Raw genomic sequence first — 15,876 nt, 5'->3', positions numbered from 1 at the left:
GGCACTGCCCGGGCTGCCTGAGCTCCCGGCCCCGCGCCCCACACCCGGCCGGGGCTCCCGGCCCGCTGCCGGCCCTGCCCCCGCCGCGCTCGGGGGGCGGTGGCGCCCCTCGGGCCCCGCTGGGAGGGGCGGGGAGGGGCGGCGGCCGCTCCCGCCGAGGAGGAGCGCGGGCGGCGGGCGGGGGCAGCGCTGCCGCCGCCGGGACCGGCTGAGGGCCCGCGCCCCGCAGCGCTCGGGCCGCCCGCAGCCGTGGCCGGGGTGCGAGATGGCCGCCGGCGGGAGCCGCGCCGTCCTGGGGCTGTGGCTGCTGGCGGCGGGGCTGTGCGGCGCGGCGGTGGCGGCGGGCAGGTCCCCCAGCTGCCACGAAGTGCGGACGGCGTTCCAGCTGCGGCAGATCGGGCCCCTCAAGCTGGTCCCCGACGTGCCCACGGCCGGTCAGTACCGGGGTACCCGCGGGTGGCCGCTCCGCCGCGGGAGGGTTGCGGGGCGGGGGCCGGGCTCGCCTCAGCCGCGCTCGCCTCAGCCGGGGTCCCGCGGTGCCGCTGCTGCCCCGGCTCCCTCCGGCCGGCACCGCTTCCCTCCCTGCGGGCTGGGGAGCGGCAGCGAACTCAGCATTTCCCGGGAAGGAAGAGCGGCAGGACTGCTGCTCCTGCACCGTGCAGGTGGTGCTGCACACCGGTGCCCACCGCCAGGAGCGGGGCTCCATCCCGCGATCGCACCGCTGCCATCCCTGTGCTGAGTGCCGGGGCAGAGCGCTCCCCGCGGCAAGGCTCCCTTGGCAGGAGGCAGGCAGTGCCGGGCAGATTTTGGCAGGTTTGTTTTGCCCGGTAGTTTTTGGCAGGTTTGTTTTGCCGGGCAGTTTTTGGCAGGTTTGTTTTGCCGGGCAGTTTTTGGCAGGTTTGTTTTGCCGGGCAGTTTTTGGCAGGTTTGTTTTGCCGGACAGTTTTTGGCAGGTTTGTTTTGCCGGGCAGTTTTTGGTAGGTTTGTTTTGCCGGCCAAGTGTGGGGTCATCAGACGGGGGGTGAATTCACTGTAATTCTGACACGGGAACTCAGGATTCACTGTAAGTTCTGCCCCGGGAAGAGTTATCTCGTGGATGAATTCGGGAGCGCTGTCATAGGGAAAGGCAGAGGTGACACCTTGGAGGGATACAGCCAGCAGAACTTGGCTTTTGCTTAGTTAAGCAGTAAGTCTGCAGCACTTGGGAAAGTTGATGAGCAGAGTGTTGCTCCGTTTTGCCTTTTCAGAGTTCGGCAACAATGCCTGGCAGCACTGAAAGGGGAAAGTAACGCATAGATAATAAGAATAGACTTTTTTTATTGCGTATTCTACAACTAACCTGGTAAGGGGATGAAGCACTTCGTAATTAAACTCTTGTGAATGTATCATATATCTAGATAATGAAGTCACATTCCTCACTTTTACATGTTTTCCAGTCTAAATACTTCAGTGAATCTGTTTAAAGGCAATGTTTGCAGGCATTGAAATAAAAAAGAGAATATCAATCTCCTAACACAATTTCTAGCTACGTCATGGCACTGCAATTGCCTAGAGGTGTGTGGTGGTACAAGTTTCAATTTGGGTTGTTGTTTTATTATTTTTACTTTTTTTTTGAGAGCACTTCTATTCAAACCCTGTGGAGTTTGATGGAAAGACTCCTTGTCTTAGATGAGTTTTTTTGGATATGTTTTCTGGCACGGGTTTCTGCCTTGGGGATTACATTTGATAGGCCATTGGGCTGATCTCTTGCGGCTGTAATCGATTGCAGAGTGCTAGTGATCTTCACTTTGCATGAGGTAGTTGAGATGACACTGGGGTGTAGAGTTACCTGTGGAGGAGGAATCATTTGTCATTTTCTGGCAAGAAGAGATTTGCAGGAATGGCATTTTGAAGCCTGGTTTTACTGTTCTGTGCTGATAGAAGCATCAGATGGTGGTTGTTCTGGAGAGGCAAAACAAGGCTTTTCATCCATTCTGCTGGATGCTTAACCCTCTCCCCTGAGTTCTTCTTGGAAGAAGTTCCTCCAACTTTAAATTGAGGGATTTACATTATCTATAAAACTCTAGTGCTGTAGAGGAAACTTTCTCAAAAAGTTGTGTGCTTTCAGAAGGAAGATATAGGTCCTGTCATGCTGAAGAGAGTCACAGAATCATGGAATGGTTTGGGGTGGGAGGGACTTAAACGCTCATTTAGTTCCAACCCTACTGCTGTGGACAAGCCTTCATTGTCTTCTTGTGTCCTATCCAACTTCCCTGTTGAACAGCAAGCTCCCAGAAAAGAAATGGCAAGAGACAAGGTGATGGGAGGGTAATAATGCTTTTAAATTCTAGCTCATAAAGATTTCCTTTGAAGAGGTTTGGAGCAGAGCTGAGAACAAGTGGTGCATATTGATCTTCCCTGTTGCTTGAGTATCACTCTGCTGCACCAAAGCTGGCGTGCTTTGATGATCCCTGCTGGGCACTAATGCCTCCTGTCTTGTGCCCTCTTTTAATTAAACCCTGAAGTGTTCTCCAGCATCTTCCTGGGCAGCTGTTATCAGCGACTATATCTTAATAGACACACATTTCTCCTGACATTGGGGCTGATTTTATGATGCATTTTAATGCCACACAAATGTTGAAGCACATCCCCTGGAGATGCTGGGTGTCAGCTACAGTGGGAGAGTGGTGGGCAGCTGGGGAGCAGCGTGCTGGGCTGAACTGAGCCCTGGGTGCAGTGCCAGGAGCTTTTATTACTGCTCACTTCTGCTCACATGGGCCAGACCTGCCCTGCTCTGGGTGCTCCTCAGTCACCTGCATGTTGGTTTGGGCTTTTCTCTAAAAAAAATGAAACTTCTGCAGTCCTGTTCTCTGTATATTAGATACTTTTAGTCACCAAAGTGTTGAAAGCCCTTGGCTAATCTCAAGCCAGTATTTATAGGCTAATACAACAAATCTGGCAGAGGTTAAAGTCTTAATGAATATTGGATTCCTTTCCTTCAGGAAAACGAGTAGCCCAGTGCTACTGAGAGAGGGACTGACAGACAGACAGACAGGTGTACATTTTCTGTCTTCTCTTATGGGTGGTGCCCATTTCACCTGGAATCAAATGAAATGCTTGGGAGAATCAGTAGCCTGCCCTCTCCTGTGGCATTAGCTGTGCTGGAGCTGTCAGCTGGTGGATCTGGAATATAACCTCATAGGGACTGGTGGGCTGGGAGCTGCTGCCCTGTGCTCTCCTGGTCTGCAGCCAGGTTCCTGGGATTGCTGAGTGCTGGCAGCACGGCCTGGAGTGAGGTGGGGAGTTTGGGCAGGACCTGCCAGCCTCCTGGGTAAAATGGGGTGGCAAGGGAAGGAGGAAGACTCCTAAGGAAAGGAAAAAAAAAAGGGCTTTTGCTCTTAAGGTGTGATGTGAATCTGGCAGCAACCTGCCTGAAAAGTGTCACCTGAATGAGCTCTTAGAGATGAGTAGGAGTTTTCTTCTAAATTTCTCTTCCACAACTTGCCCCAAAAGACTTGAGATATTTTTCCACTGTGAAATCTAGTCCATGGATGAGTGCAGGGCTAAAGACATGTTTGGGTATGGGATGGGTAAGAGACTGGTCTGTCTGAGACTCCCTTCTCCTCTGGTGGAATCTGTGCTTCTCTCTGGTACCTTTTTTGGTACAAATGGAATGTTTCAAGGGTAATTTGCTGCCAATAGCAAAGATTACCCAAAGAATCACAAGAGGACTTTTATTGTATTTGCAGGGAATCCCATGGCAGGAAGGAATGATGAATCTGACTCCATGTTCCCAGAAGACTAATTCATTGTTTTATGATACTATATTATACAGTATCTTAAAATAATGAAAAGGTAAAGGTACCTTTTCATTATTTTAAGATACTATAGGTATCTTAAAAAGGTGAAGTCAGGTAAAGGTACTCCTGCCTTGGCTGTGATCCACAGGAAAGGCTTTTCGTGCCTTCCCCAGACTGAGCAATGAGGTAATGTGTCCCTGATCACGTACTTTGATGATCGCAGACTGAGCTGGGATGTTTCTGAGGGAGCTCCTTGGTTGACATTTTGATGAGGGAGGATTCTAAGCAGCCTGCAGGGGCGCAGGGCTGTGTTAATCCTGCCAGGGCACTGTGGTTCCAGGCAGTCTGGATGGCTCCAACCTGACGCGTGCTGCCCCGTCTGGAATGGCTCCCGGGCGGGGGCTGCAGCGTGCCCGTGCTGCCCTGCCAGCCCTGGCTTGTGTTACAGCCCCCAGTGAGCCCTGGCACGCGCTGGGGAGGAGTTCTGGACACTCCCAGGTTTTTCTGGGACATGGTGAGTGGTGGTGCCTGCCTGTCACTGCTCTCCAAGCTCTCAGGGGACAACTGGATGGACCCAAGTGGAGTCTGTGATGTGACGTGACCACAGTCAGGCAGTGAATGGTAGCAGAACCAGAATAAAAGTCTGTCACATTCACGTTTTCTGAAAAATCCCTTCACCTAGGATTTTTCTACTGGGAAGCTGGGAAGCCTCAGAGAAAAAGGAAAACAATAATTATCTGATTTGCTTCTCCTGTGTTGTGCTCATGTGGAATGTGTTTGGAGATTGTTCACCCACAGGTGATTCTTCCATTGGATTCTGCTGGGAGTTGCTTTCACTCTTTGGCCAATCAGGGCCAAGCTGTGTCTGGAAAGAGTCACAAGCTTTCATTATTATCTTTTTAGCCTTCTGTAAGTATATTTTCTGTATTCTTTAGTATAGTTTAGTATAGCATTCTTTAATACAATATAGTATCATAAAATAATGAATTAGCCTTCTGAGAACGTGGAGTCAGATTCATCATGCCTCCCTGCCATGGGGCTCCCTGCAAGTATAATAAAAGTCCTCTTGTGATTCCTTGGGTAATCATGTAAGTAACCACAAGAACATCCTGCATTCCCATATGCTCAGTTCTCCTTCTGGCTGGTTGACCAGTGTCTGAGCATGCAAAAACCCCAGTCTGTAAACATATGGTAAGTAAGAGAGAAGAGCTGGGCTGGTTTCTAGTGAGCATGGAAAATATGTCATTTGTGAAAGAATTTTGGAACTCTTTACCTTATAAATAATCATCTTGTAGAAAACTACCAAAGGGATGATTAGCTTTTTCTTGTTGTACTACTGGTGTATAAAGAGTGAAGAAGATGCCCAGGTTGTGCTGTGGAACTTGCTTCTGAAGGGCAGGTTTTGTTCTAGTAAAAGCTGCTTTATTTTCTGGTGTCATCCTGCACTTAAATCAGCAGGAGTGTTCATTTCTGTGTATATATTGAATGTCCCATTGTAGAGCCGGACATGCATTAACAATTTATGCATTAAAACTGTTTCACTTTCTGAATAATGACAGACAAGTCCTAGATTCCCAGCAGAAGCCCCTTGCTGTGTGTGGTGCCTGCATTAGCCTGGATCTTTTCCCACCTCAGTCTGTGGCACAGCTCCCATGTGTGTTGAGAAAGGAGCCTGAGCTGGATCCCTATATTGTACATGTCCAAGAATATCTATTAAATTGCCCATTTTCTTATGAAGTGGGTCATGCCACGCTTTATTCTCCTGTTTTTCTTTCATTCCTGCTCAGCTGTTGTGCCTCCCTAATGAGAGCAGCGAGGTTCCCGTGGTGCAGGTGTAGTGCAGGAAGGCATTTTGCTCACAGTAACATTCTGTCAGTGTCTGCTCTGTGTCAGGGGAGATGTGGACTTGCTGTATTGGCTCTGGGCTTTTACCACCATCAGAATGAGAGACTGAAATCCTCTTGGATGTTCTGTCCACCTGCACGTGTGGTTGTGTGGGACTGCCTTCAGCACGGTGGGTGAAGGATCCATCTGGGAGGAAACATTGCTGGTTGAACACAGCTCTGTTTATGCAGAGAAACTTTATAGGATGGTTACAATTGTGAAAAAAGGCACAAAAATTAGTCCTGTTTCCATGGGGTTCCTGTTTCTTTTTGGCAAACCTGGTTGTTGCCCAAGTTTGAAATGTCCTTGGCATTACCTTGCAGCTTGTTGAGTGGAGGTGTTTTTCCTGTTACACTTGGGATTCGCTTATTTATGAACACACAGAGTCTTCTTGGTGATTTATATCACAGAGGGGGTGGGCTGGTGCAGTGTGAGAGGCATTCTGTGCCCATCTTTGTTTCTTTCTGAGAACAGCTGTGCCTCAGTTTCCCTGTCTACTGGCTACATAATGATTATATATTGCTGTGAGTAACTTTATTGCTGAATACCCCCCATGAAAAGGTGATAGATTGCAGCTAGAAAAATTATCACTGAGCCACACCTTCTCTTCAGGCTGACTTTCACTTAATTCTTTCCTTAGGTGAGGAAAAAGGCTAGAAGTTACATTGGTTTCTGAGCTGGAAGCTGAACCTGAAAGCTGTCTTTCCTTCACTTCTCTCTCCCAGCCAGGGGCTGTGGTCTGTGCCTGCTGAAATAGCTGTTCTGAGTAGAAGGCAAGCTTTGCTTTTGCAGCCTGCAGCTCCTCTGGAGAAAGGATCCTTCCTTCATTAATCTTTCAGGGTTTTGTAGCACTCTTCAGGCTCAGGCTGTCACCAGAAGTGTTAACCTGAAGCTGGTCATGCCTGTGGGTACAGGCAAGGTCTCACCAGCAGTAACATCTTTTTCCCCCTTCTTTTCCCATGTCTTAAATTTCTGTTTGACACAGGACCAGCTGCCCCCTCTGTAATGCCCTCTTGGGAGTAATCTATAGGCAGAAAAAATGTGTTTAAACTTCCTTAATGCCTCATAAAGATGGAATTGCTGTTCCACTGCCAGATGGAAACCTGTAGTTTTCATATCCACGAGCCCCAGGATCATTGTCCTTGGTGGCTTGCTTGAGCATTTGGTCCAGGTGAGAAGAAAAATGACTTAGTTACTCAGATCAGCCTTTCCTGTAAATGTCTTGGGAAGGTATCCAAGAGGCAGCAGAGAACCTGCTCTCCCCCAGCACACAATCTTCTTGTCAGACTGAGTCAAGTATTGCCCCAATTCACACGGTCTATTCATTCTCTGAGAAATCTCTGCTGAAAAGAGTGTGTAATTATTTTTATTTTTAATGGTCTGCTCAAGATCTGGTGATTCTGGAGTTGAACTGGACCTTGGGATGGGGTAAAAGCTTAGTAGGAAATGACTCATGCTGAAATACTGGTGGCTCCCAAAAGCTGCCTCTGGAATATCTTATGTGCCACTGAAGTTTTGCTACCAAGTTGTTATGAGAAAATAATAGAAAAATAATATTCCCACACCCCTATGGTAGTGTGGCAGGTCTGAGCAGACAGATCTTAACCAAAGGGCAGTGCTGATGAAAAGGCACTAATGTGGTGAGTGGAAACAAAGTTGGCACGATAATTGCTATATAAATCAATAAAATAAATACATCAAAATAAAGGTTTCATAAGGATTAATAATGAAAAATGTCATAGCCTGAGGATCTGTAAAAAGCAAGGATATGCGTAAAATGCACCCGGGGTGGTGAAACGGTTTTGCTTTTAAATGGTATAAAACCAGTTCCAAATACTGTAAAGTCTTTGTAATTGAATCTTTGTCCCATGAAAGCATAAAATGACATGATAAAGTGGCATATGTTTAATAATAGTTCAGATGCATACTCATCACATACCAGTTTAGAGCATAGCTTTTGCTTCTAGGGGAAAATAAAAATTTTGATGGATCAGAGTCAATTCTCAGACAGCAGCCAGGCCTGTGACAAAATTTATATGGAGTGTATCAATCTATTGATTAGGTATCAGCATTTAAGCTGAAAGCTTCATCCTCATACCCATGAAGATATTTAAAGGTGTTTGCTTTGTTCACATACAAGGAACTTCTGAGCAGCACAAGCGGGTGAAAGAAAGCATCCAGCTAATATTTAATGATTTATCCTAAGGATAGAATTAGACAGGGAGGCAAGCCTGTTTAAATCTTCCACCGAGCAGTGAGATTTAGTGTTTTGAGGCAGTATATTATTTGATGGCAAAACACAAAATATTTCTGTTTGGATGCACAAAAGTAACCAGAGCTTCAAGCTAAGAGCTGGGTGCACAGGATTCCGTAGCACAGATGGATGAGGATAAGGTTTTGTGTGTTTTCCCCAAGGTTTTTTCCCTGTTAAAAATCTAAATATAAATCTATCTATTTTAGTCTTTTCAGTACATCAGTTTTAAAGGAGAGTTATTAATTGCCTTCTTAGTGTATTCATACATGCATGAATAATGAGTAAATTTTCTATTTGTGGAATTTCACAGCACAAGCTGGAAGAATACAGAAAGAAATGAAGACAATGGAGGAATTTTGAGTATCACAGATGATACCGTTACATTTATTTTGTGGACTCGGAAGTCTCAGGAGGGTATCATTGATACATATCCTCTGGTTCTGGCTTGCATTTTGATGGCTAAAATACAGAAATAAAGAACAAGTATAGCCAGGTAATTGCACAGGAATTTCAGACCTGCAGAGGACAAAATTATTCCCCTAGAAGTTGTCTTTCCACTCTTTTCTTTTGAAATGTAATTCTCAGCCTACTTTATGTGATTCTGTGCCACGTTCTGCCTTTCTCTGCTCTTTCTGAGTGTCTATTAATACTGATGGCCAGCATATATATGTACTTAAATTATATATAGAGATTTTTTTGGTCTTCTGATGCCACTCCTTGCTTTCTGGGGTCACGGTCTGTGCCTCTGCAGAGTTCTCCCATCCCATGGTGGATGTGCCAGGGCTCTGGAGCCCATCCCTGTGACAAAGAGCTGTCACCTCCTGCAGAAACAAATGTGAGACAAATTTCAGAGAGCTGCAGTGGCAAACCTGACAATATCAGATAGGTCATGGTGGCTTTGTTTGGCTGCTAGTTAAATTGGATAGTTGGGCACATCCCTAGATGTTAATGGTTAAATGTATTCATTGTCCCAACAAGGCCCCTATTCATAAGGGGAGCATTCTGTGCTCGTTATGCATGCATAATTCCCATTAATGCTCCTAGGGGTTAAGGGTGTGGAGTGAGGGGGGAAATGAAGCTGATGTTTACACATCCATGTTTGCACTCAGAGAAGAAGTTTTGTAACACAGGAGAAACTGATTGTGTGTCCCCAGATCCCTCAACTTCAAGGAAAACTTGAAATCTTTGCTTTAAAGAGGGAGTGAGAATGGGGGAGAAAGTGACACTTGCATAAGCACCTCCTTCTTTGCCCACCATACTTTGTCAATGATCAGAAATATCACACCACTGCCATTATTGTAGAAGCTTTTGAAAGTACCAAAGTGCTTGGAAATTCAGGGTATCAAAACAATGAATCTTTAATTTTTGTCAAAAAAAACATTTTCAGACTTTTGACTCAACATTAATCAATCAGGGTGATGAGATTTTCTGATTTATTATACAAAATGGGTGTTTCCATAGAAAACTTTCAGATTAAGATTCCTCACTCTTAGGTGCACATCAAAGTCGTGTAAAAGCCATAAAGAAGCTGAGCCCTGCCTAAGAAAGCCTTTCAAGTTCCAGCAAGTGCTTGAACTGCTGAAGGTTTTGAAGTGCTCTAATCTCTGACATGGGTGACGTGCTAGGCTAGCACTTTTTTGTTTTGTCACAAATCATCCATGCACGTAGTGCAAAGGGACCCTGACAAAGTCATTTCACTTTTGAAAAGGGCTGCTTTTTTTCCCCCCTACCATTATGTCTCCCATTCACATCTACATGTTTGCTTCCACTTTGTTCAGGTCTAAGTAGCAGGGCATTTGCATAGTCTTCCCTTTGTTCTCGGTAAATATGGAGTAAAATGAGCAAGATCCGTGCTGTGAAATTAAAGCTCTACTCTTGAGAGATCTTAAGGGCCAAATCCTCACAAAAGGTGCAGCAGCACAGTGCCAAAGGAGCTGGTGTCCAGGAACAGCTTGCTCTGGGTGTTTGTGCTAGGAAATGGGAATAAAGGGAGACTAATCTGTTGAAAACTGGATGTAATTAGAAAAATACACTGCTGAGAGCTGCTGAAAGATTATAATAACAGAAAATAGTACTGAAAGAGAGCTGAAGTGATCATCTGGTCCATTCCCTCTGCTTGTGGCCAGAATAAACTGTTTAAATCAGTGAGAGAAGATCACAGCCTTTTTTGTCTGTTTGTTCCAGTGCTTAATTACCCTGCTGCAGAGGTTTTTTCCTAATGGAAAACCTGGCTCTTCCTTGCTAAAATACAGCATTATCCTGTTCTCAGGGCCTTCCTCTTTGCAGTAACACTCACATGACAACTGCTGTGGTTTGTTCTTCTCTGAAACGATGCTCTGTGCTTTTGCACCGGTCCCAGAGCAATAAGCTTGTTGGTGTAAATGAATCTAAACTAAATTTGGGTCCCGTGCACCTGGAATGAATGAAGTGAATTCCAGATGTGGTGACTCATTAAGGATTATAACTTGCTATTTGAGCCCTAAGAATAGGTTTCTTCCTCCTTTATAGGTTTGAGTATTGTGAAGAAGGAGCAAACAGAGTGTGGGGATGTAAAATTCCATGGTCAGGAAGGCAAAATAATAAATTCACAGATTTGCAATGCAGCGGAAGATGAGAGTATGCAGAAAAATCAGTTTTCAAGTGATCAAACTCAGAGCAGCAGTCAAGTTGCAGGACTGCTAGTGGGAAACTGCATTGTTGTGGAAAGGCAGCATGGAAGAGCAACCTGAAGCCACGTGGAGCATTTGCTCCTAGCTTAAATAAAATATTCACCCTAGATTTTGCTGGTGGTAGGCAGTTCACTGCACTGCAGGTGTGTAGGTGAGGTGGCAATTGGGCTGCTGAAATCAGAAGACATTGATCAAAATTTTAAGTCTTGCAAATAGACATGGCATTTCCAGAGCAAGTCTGAGTATATCTTAATTTTTCAGGTGGAGGGGAGCTCTGGTCCTTAACCCTCTGTTTATCAGTGTTCCCCTGTTTTGGGGTGTTAGTTCTTGAGCAGTGTTTTGTTGTTACTGATGTGGGGAAGTTATTCTTTGTGGCTGAGAAAGGCTCAAAGATGAGGGTTGTGATGGTGCTCACAGGGGTCTGAGGATGAGGGAAGAGATGAGGATCTGACTCCATGTTTCAGAAGGCTTGATTTATTATTTTATGATCTATATTACATTAAAACTACACTAAAAGAATAGAAGAAAGGATTTCATCAGAAGGCTGGCTAAAATAGAAAAAGAAAGAATGAATAACAAAGGCTTGTGTCTCGGACAGAGAGTCCGAGCCAGCTGCCTGTGATTGGCCATTAATTAGAAACAACCACATGAGACCAATCCCAGATGCACCTGTTGCATTCCACAGCAGCAGATAATCAATGTTTACATTTTGTACCTGAGGCCTCTCAGCTTCTCAGGAGGAAAAAATCCTAAGGAAAGGATTTTTCATAAAAGTTGTCTGTGACAGAGGGTAAAGTTTGCATCCCCAGGTGGATTTGGTCTTGCTCCAAAGGGAGGGATTAGATCCCTCTGTTCCAGAACTGTGTAGCCATCCCTGGCATGCTGCCCAAATTCAGATCATTCTCTAGTGCTCCAGCTCAGAGCTTGTGTCTGTCCTCCCCAAAGCATGTCTGTCTGTCTGTCTGTCTGTCTACAGAATGCTGCATGGCTGAGCTCCACATGGCTTGTCCTGGAGTCTCTCAGAGGGTGAAATCATGGAATGGTTTGGGTTGGAAGGGACCCTAAAGATCATCTTGTTCCAACCCAGGACACCTTCCACTAGACCAGGTTGCTCCAAGCCCTGTCCAGCCTGGCTTTGAACGCTTCCAAGGATGGAACATCCATAACTTCTCTGGGTAACCTGTGCCAGGGCCTCACCACCCTCACAGCAGAGAATTTCTAATATCAAATCTAAGCCTACTCTGAGTTTGAATCTGCTCTCCTTGTGCTGTCACTCCATGCTCTTGGCAATAATTCCATTTGTTTTGGTGGGTTCCTCTCAGTTACTGGAAGGCTGTAATAAGATCACCCTGAACCCTTCCCTTCTGCAGGGACAACTGCAGTTCACTCAGGCTGTCATTGTAGGAGAGGTGCCCCGTCCCTCTAATCCAATCTCAAACATGAATATCCTGTGCTCCTGCTCCATTGGCCTTCCATGAGGAAACACAAAAAAGTGGGAACTGGAAGGCTGGGGTGATGTTTTTAGAAGCAGGGGCTTGTTGGGTGATATTTGGGGAGCAGTATCCAGGTGTTGCAGACATGAAAAATCCTTTTCTTAAGATTTTTTCTCCTGAGAAGCTGGGAGGCCTCAGGAACAAAATGTAAACAATGGTTATCTGCTGCTGTGGAATGCAACAGGTGCATCTGGGATTGGTCTGGTGTGGTTGTTTCTAATTAATGGCCAATCACAGTCAGCTGGCTCAGAGAGTCTGGGACAGCTGCCTTTGTTATCATTCTTTCCTTTCTATTCTTAGCTTAGCCAGCCTTCTGATGAGAACTTTTTCTGCTATTCTTTTAGTATAGTTTTAATGTAATATATATAATAAAATAATAAATCAGCCTTCTGAAACATGGAGTCAGATCCTTGTCTCTTCCCTCATCCTCAGACCCCTGTGAACACGGTCACACCCAGGGGGTTACATGGTTGCCCTGTGATGGTGGTGAAAATGTTCCCTCCCTGCAGCTCCCAACAAGATCCAGCCTTGAGAACTGCAGTCCTCCTTCTCTTTTTACATGGGTGGTTAAAAGGGGTGGTGTAATGAGGGTGAAGGCAAGAGAACAAAGTATATGTAGAAAAACCACTGGCTTCCCAAAACAGACTAGGGCTTTAAAAAAAAGGAATTGAAAGCACAGCTCTCAGAGAAAGGCTTTCAGTTTTCTGCTCAGAGAAGACTTGGTTTTAATGTACTAATCTGAGTTTTGAAGTTTGGGAAAAAATATATCTGTTACCATTTGGAGCAGCCCAAAGTTGTATTTGGCTAAAGCACTGGATTTTCATTTTCAAGCTGCAATAATCAAATTTACTCTTTCTGATCTGGTTTGCCTTAGATATGTCAGGAAATCTAAACATTTGCATTCCCCAAGAAGCAGCTGTGGTTTGGCTGTACCTGCTCGGGATCTGAAGCTGACCGGGAGCTTCCCCCTTGTTGTAACAGACCTGCTGTGCCTTCCCTGACAGAAACAAACCCCAGCTGGGATGAAAAGTGTCAGTGTCATTTGTTGGCAGGGCTCTTGGCTTCCATTTGGAAAGTTTGTTCTAAATCACCATCCCAGGTGCCAAAACATGAGCTGAGCAGCAAGGGCTGTGCCAGCCTGGCTGCTGTGTCTCTGCCATCCCCTGCCCACCCCTGGCTTGTCCAAATGTGGATTGAGCAGAGCCAGCACTGCCTGTCCCCTGTCCTGCTGTGCCACCAGGGCTGTGCTGGCCACCCCAGAGCTCCGGGAGTGCTGGTGGTTCTGGGTGGAGCAGCACAAGGGAGAAGGGAGGGATAATCAGTTCAATGTGCTGTGGAGGTGCCTTGCTGGAGTGATGTCAGGGAGAAACATGATTTCTTAATTTAAATAACAGGTGCACAGGGTCCAAATCAAAAGCAGGTCTCGGGAAAGCACTGAACATGCACATAGCAGAGGGCACTCTCCACTAAGGACTGCTTACTGCTCTGAGAAAACTAATGGAAGAGATTTTCCTTTTTTCCATGTCTGAAACAAAGTGTTGAGCCTGAGGTCAAATGTGCATTTTAGAATTCCTCTTTCCCATGTCTGAAACAAAGTGTGGAGCCTGAGGTCAAACGTGCATTTTAGTGTTGCCACATGGAGGAGCCCACCAGGGGTTTCTACACTTGGTTGTTTGTGGCCTCAGCTTGAAGGCTTTCAGAACATCTTCCTGCCTCCCCTCAGCCTTTGGGAAGCAGCATCTGTTTCAGAATCATTATCCTGGCTCAAGGAGTCCCAGAAAGATCCAGGTTTTCCTGCTGAACATGCTGCTGGGGTCCTGGAGAGGCTGGTGGAATGTCTGTGCACTGAGCTTGGCTGCTTTCCTGCTTAGGGGTGTGACTGGCACCCAGAAATCAGGGCATGGCTCCTTCAGGCGAGATTTCACTGTGGACTGACTGTGATTCTCCAATTCTTCATTCCTTACCTGCTCCTACCACAATCAGAACATCCTCCAAGAACCAGGCAGACAGAACAAAGCAGTGCCAAAGCAAATGAGAAAGGGCAGAAGAGCAGTCCCATCCTAAGGACTGCCATGTGCTTAAGGGCTAATACTGGTGTGGCAATCATTTCTGGGGGTTGGATGAACTTTACTCATGGACCCTCACTGCTTTGGACCCATGAATGCTGTCACCAACTCCCTGATGTGCTTGGGGCTTTGGCTGCTTGACCTTCCGCTGGTTTTCATTGAATGCATGCAGCTAAAAATCACTTGTCTGAAATGAAGTGCAAGTTACTCTGAGGTAATTAAAGCATTTCTAAATCACAATTCTTGGTAGGTTCATTTCTCTATTTTAATTTTTATTTTTTCTTACTAAGAGAAGAAAAAATTACTAAGAGCAGATTTTCTTGGGTGAGGGGTGTCTTGTCTAGTAAGCAGTTGCTTAGTTATGGTTCAGTTCTTCCTGTTGTGTAAATGGAATCAAGAGAGCAGGATGCTTTCCTTAAAATTCTTGGGTATTTCATCTGGGTTTTTATAGTTTTCCTCTTTCTTCTCCCTAAAAATAAATAATGAAAGTGAGAATGGGATCCTAAAGAAATATGTTCAGATGGTGGTAAAAACTGATGTAAATCAGCCATTTCTCATTCTGAAGTCATACACAAAAATGAAGTTACAGGCTTACAGGAAAAGCTCATTGAAAGCATTAGGATTTAGTTGTTAAATTAATACTTAGGCAAGACTAGTATGTATTTTTAAGGAAGAGAAAATAGTTGTCTGAGCACTTGGCTTCAGGTATGGCTTTCAAGAGATGGCAAAACCAGAAATACTCAAATTTTGGGAGGAAAGGGAGTATTGAGGAGTTGCTATTTCTCTCCTTTTAAATACTGTTCTTGCAATTTCCCTTTCTGAGGCTCAGATGTCCAATAGTCCCTTGGCTCCTTTATATTTATCTTTGCTTTTCTTTCTTCTTCCAGTCTAACCTTCTTACAGGTTTTTATGTTGACAGATAAAATGAAGAAGAATAGGAAATACATTTTATTGTGACCCTATCAATATCTTTGAAATTTTTTGTTCTTTGCCACCTTATATGGATCTTACCACAGCAGGTAAAGCATATTAGGAAGTAGTTCCTATGAAAAAGTTGGGAAAACAGTTGCTAACATTTGAATTGTTGTTAGGGTTTGAAGTTGAGATGAATGAGGTGATTCACAACTCTCATAAATAATTTTATGTCCTCCCTGTAGGACTAGATAGGCAGCCTGTGTGATTGCATTCAGAAGGTGTTTTTTCTCGAAGTGTACAGGGCTACAAACCTACTCCTTTCACTTAAACACATTTTAGTTTTTTGTTGTAAGCTGTGTTCCACTGGAGGCTTCCCAGCTCTTGTGGTTTCAGTGTCTCATTCTTCAGGTAAGGCAGGGTTCTGTGGCAGTGAAATGCTGTCCCCTCTGGAGAGCAGGAATGCAGCTGGTGGTTCAGTGTTGTCCTTGCATGACATGGAGTAGGAAGATTTACTACACATGGAGTAGGAAGAGTTACCAGACTCCTCTAGAAAATGTTTTGTATGCATTTAAGACTTTTTTATTTTGTTGTTGGTGGAGAAAATGTATAGGATTTACTGCTTGGGATGTGATGAGACATAATGAAAGATGATTCGTAATAGACTCTAAATTAATGAAAGCTCTTGTAATTTTTCTCTCACCTCTGCATTCAGTTCCATGTGTTGTCCCAGGAGAATGGAGGAAGGAGTTGGCATTGCAGTAAATGTAGAAACCTCCTTGCTGAAATCCACTGGTCTCTACCAACCTGAGTTGTTTT

General features: G+C 45.2%; 1 protein-coding gene across 1 annotated transcript in view; it reads left to right on the top strand.

Moving 5' to 3' along the window:
- The first annotated feature begins 265 nt into the window (after window positions 1–265).
- LOC134423508 (glypican-5-like) overlaps window positions 266–15,876 on the top strand; it is a 376,790-nt gene continuing 361,179 nt past the window's right edge. The window contains exon 1 of the mRNA XM_063166493.1: window positions 266–434. Within this exon, the coding sequence (XP_063022563.1) occupies window positions 266–434 (169 nt within the window). The remainder of the gene's footprint in view (window positions 435–15,876) is intronic.

The sequence above is a fragment of the Melospiza melodia genome, chromosome 12 (assembly GCF_035770615.1).
Source record: "Melospiza melodia melodia isolate bMelMel2 chromosome 12, bMelMel2.pri, whole genome shotgun sequence".
NCBI lineage: Eukaryota > Metazoa > Chordata > Aves > Passeriformes > Passerellidae > Melospiza > Melospiza melodia.
Note: the sequence above shows the minus strand (reverse complement) of the source record. Positions and strands in the feature narration are given on the sequence as shown.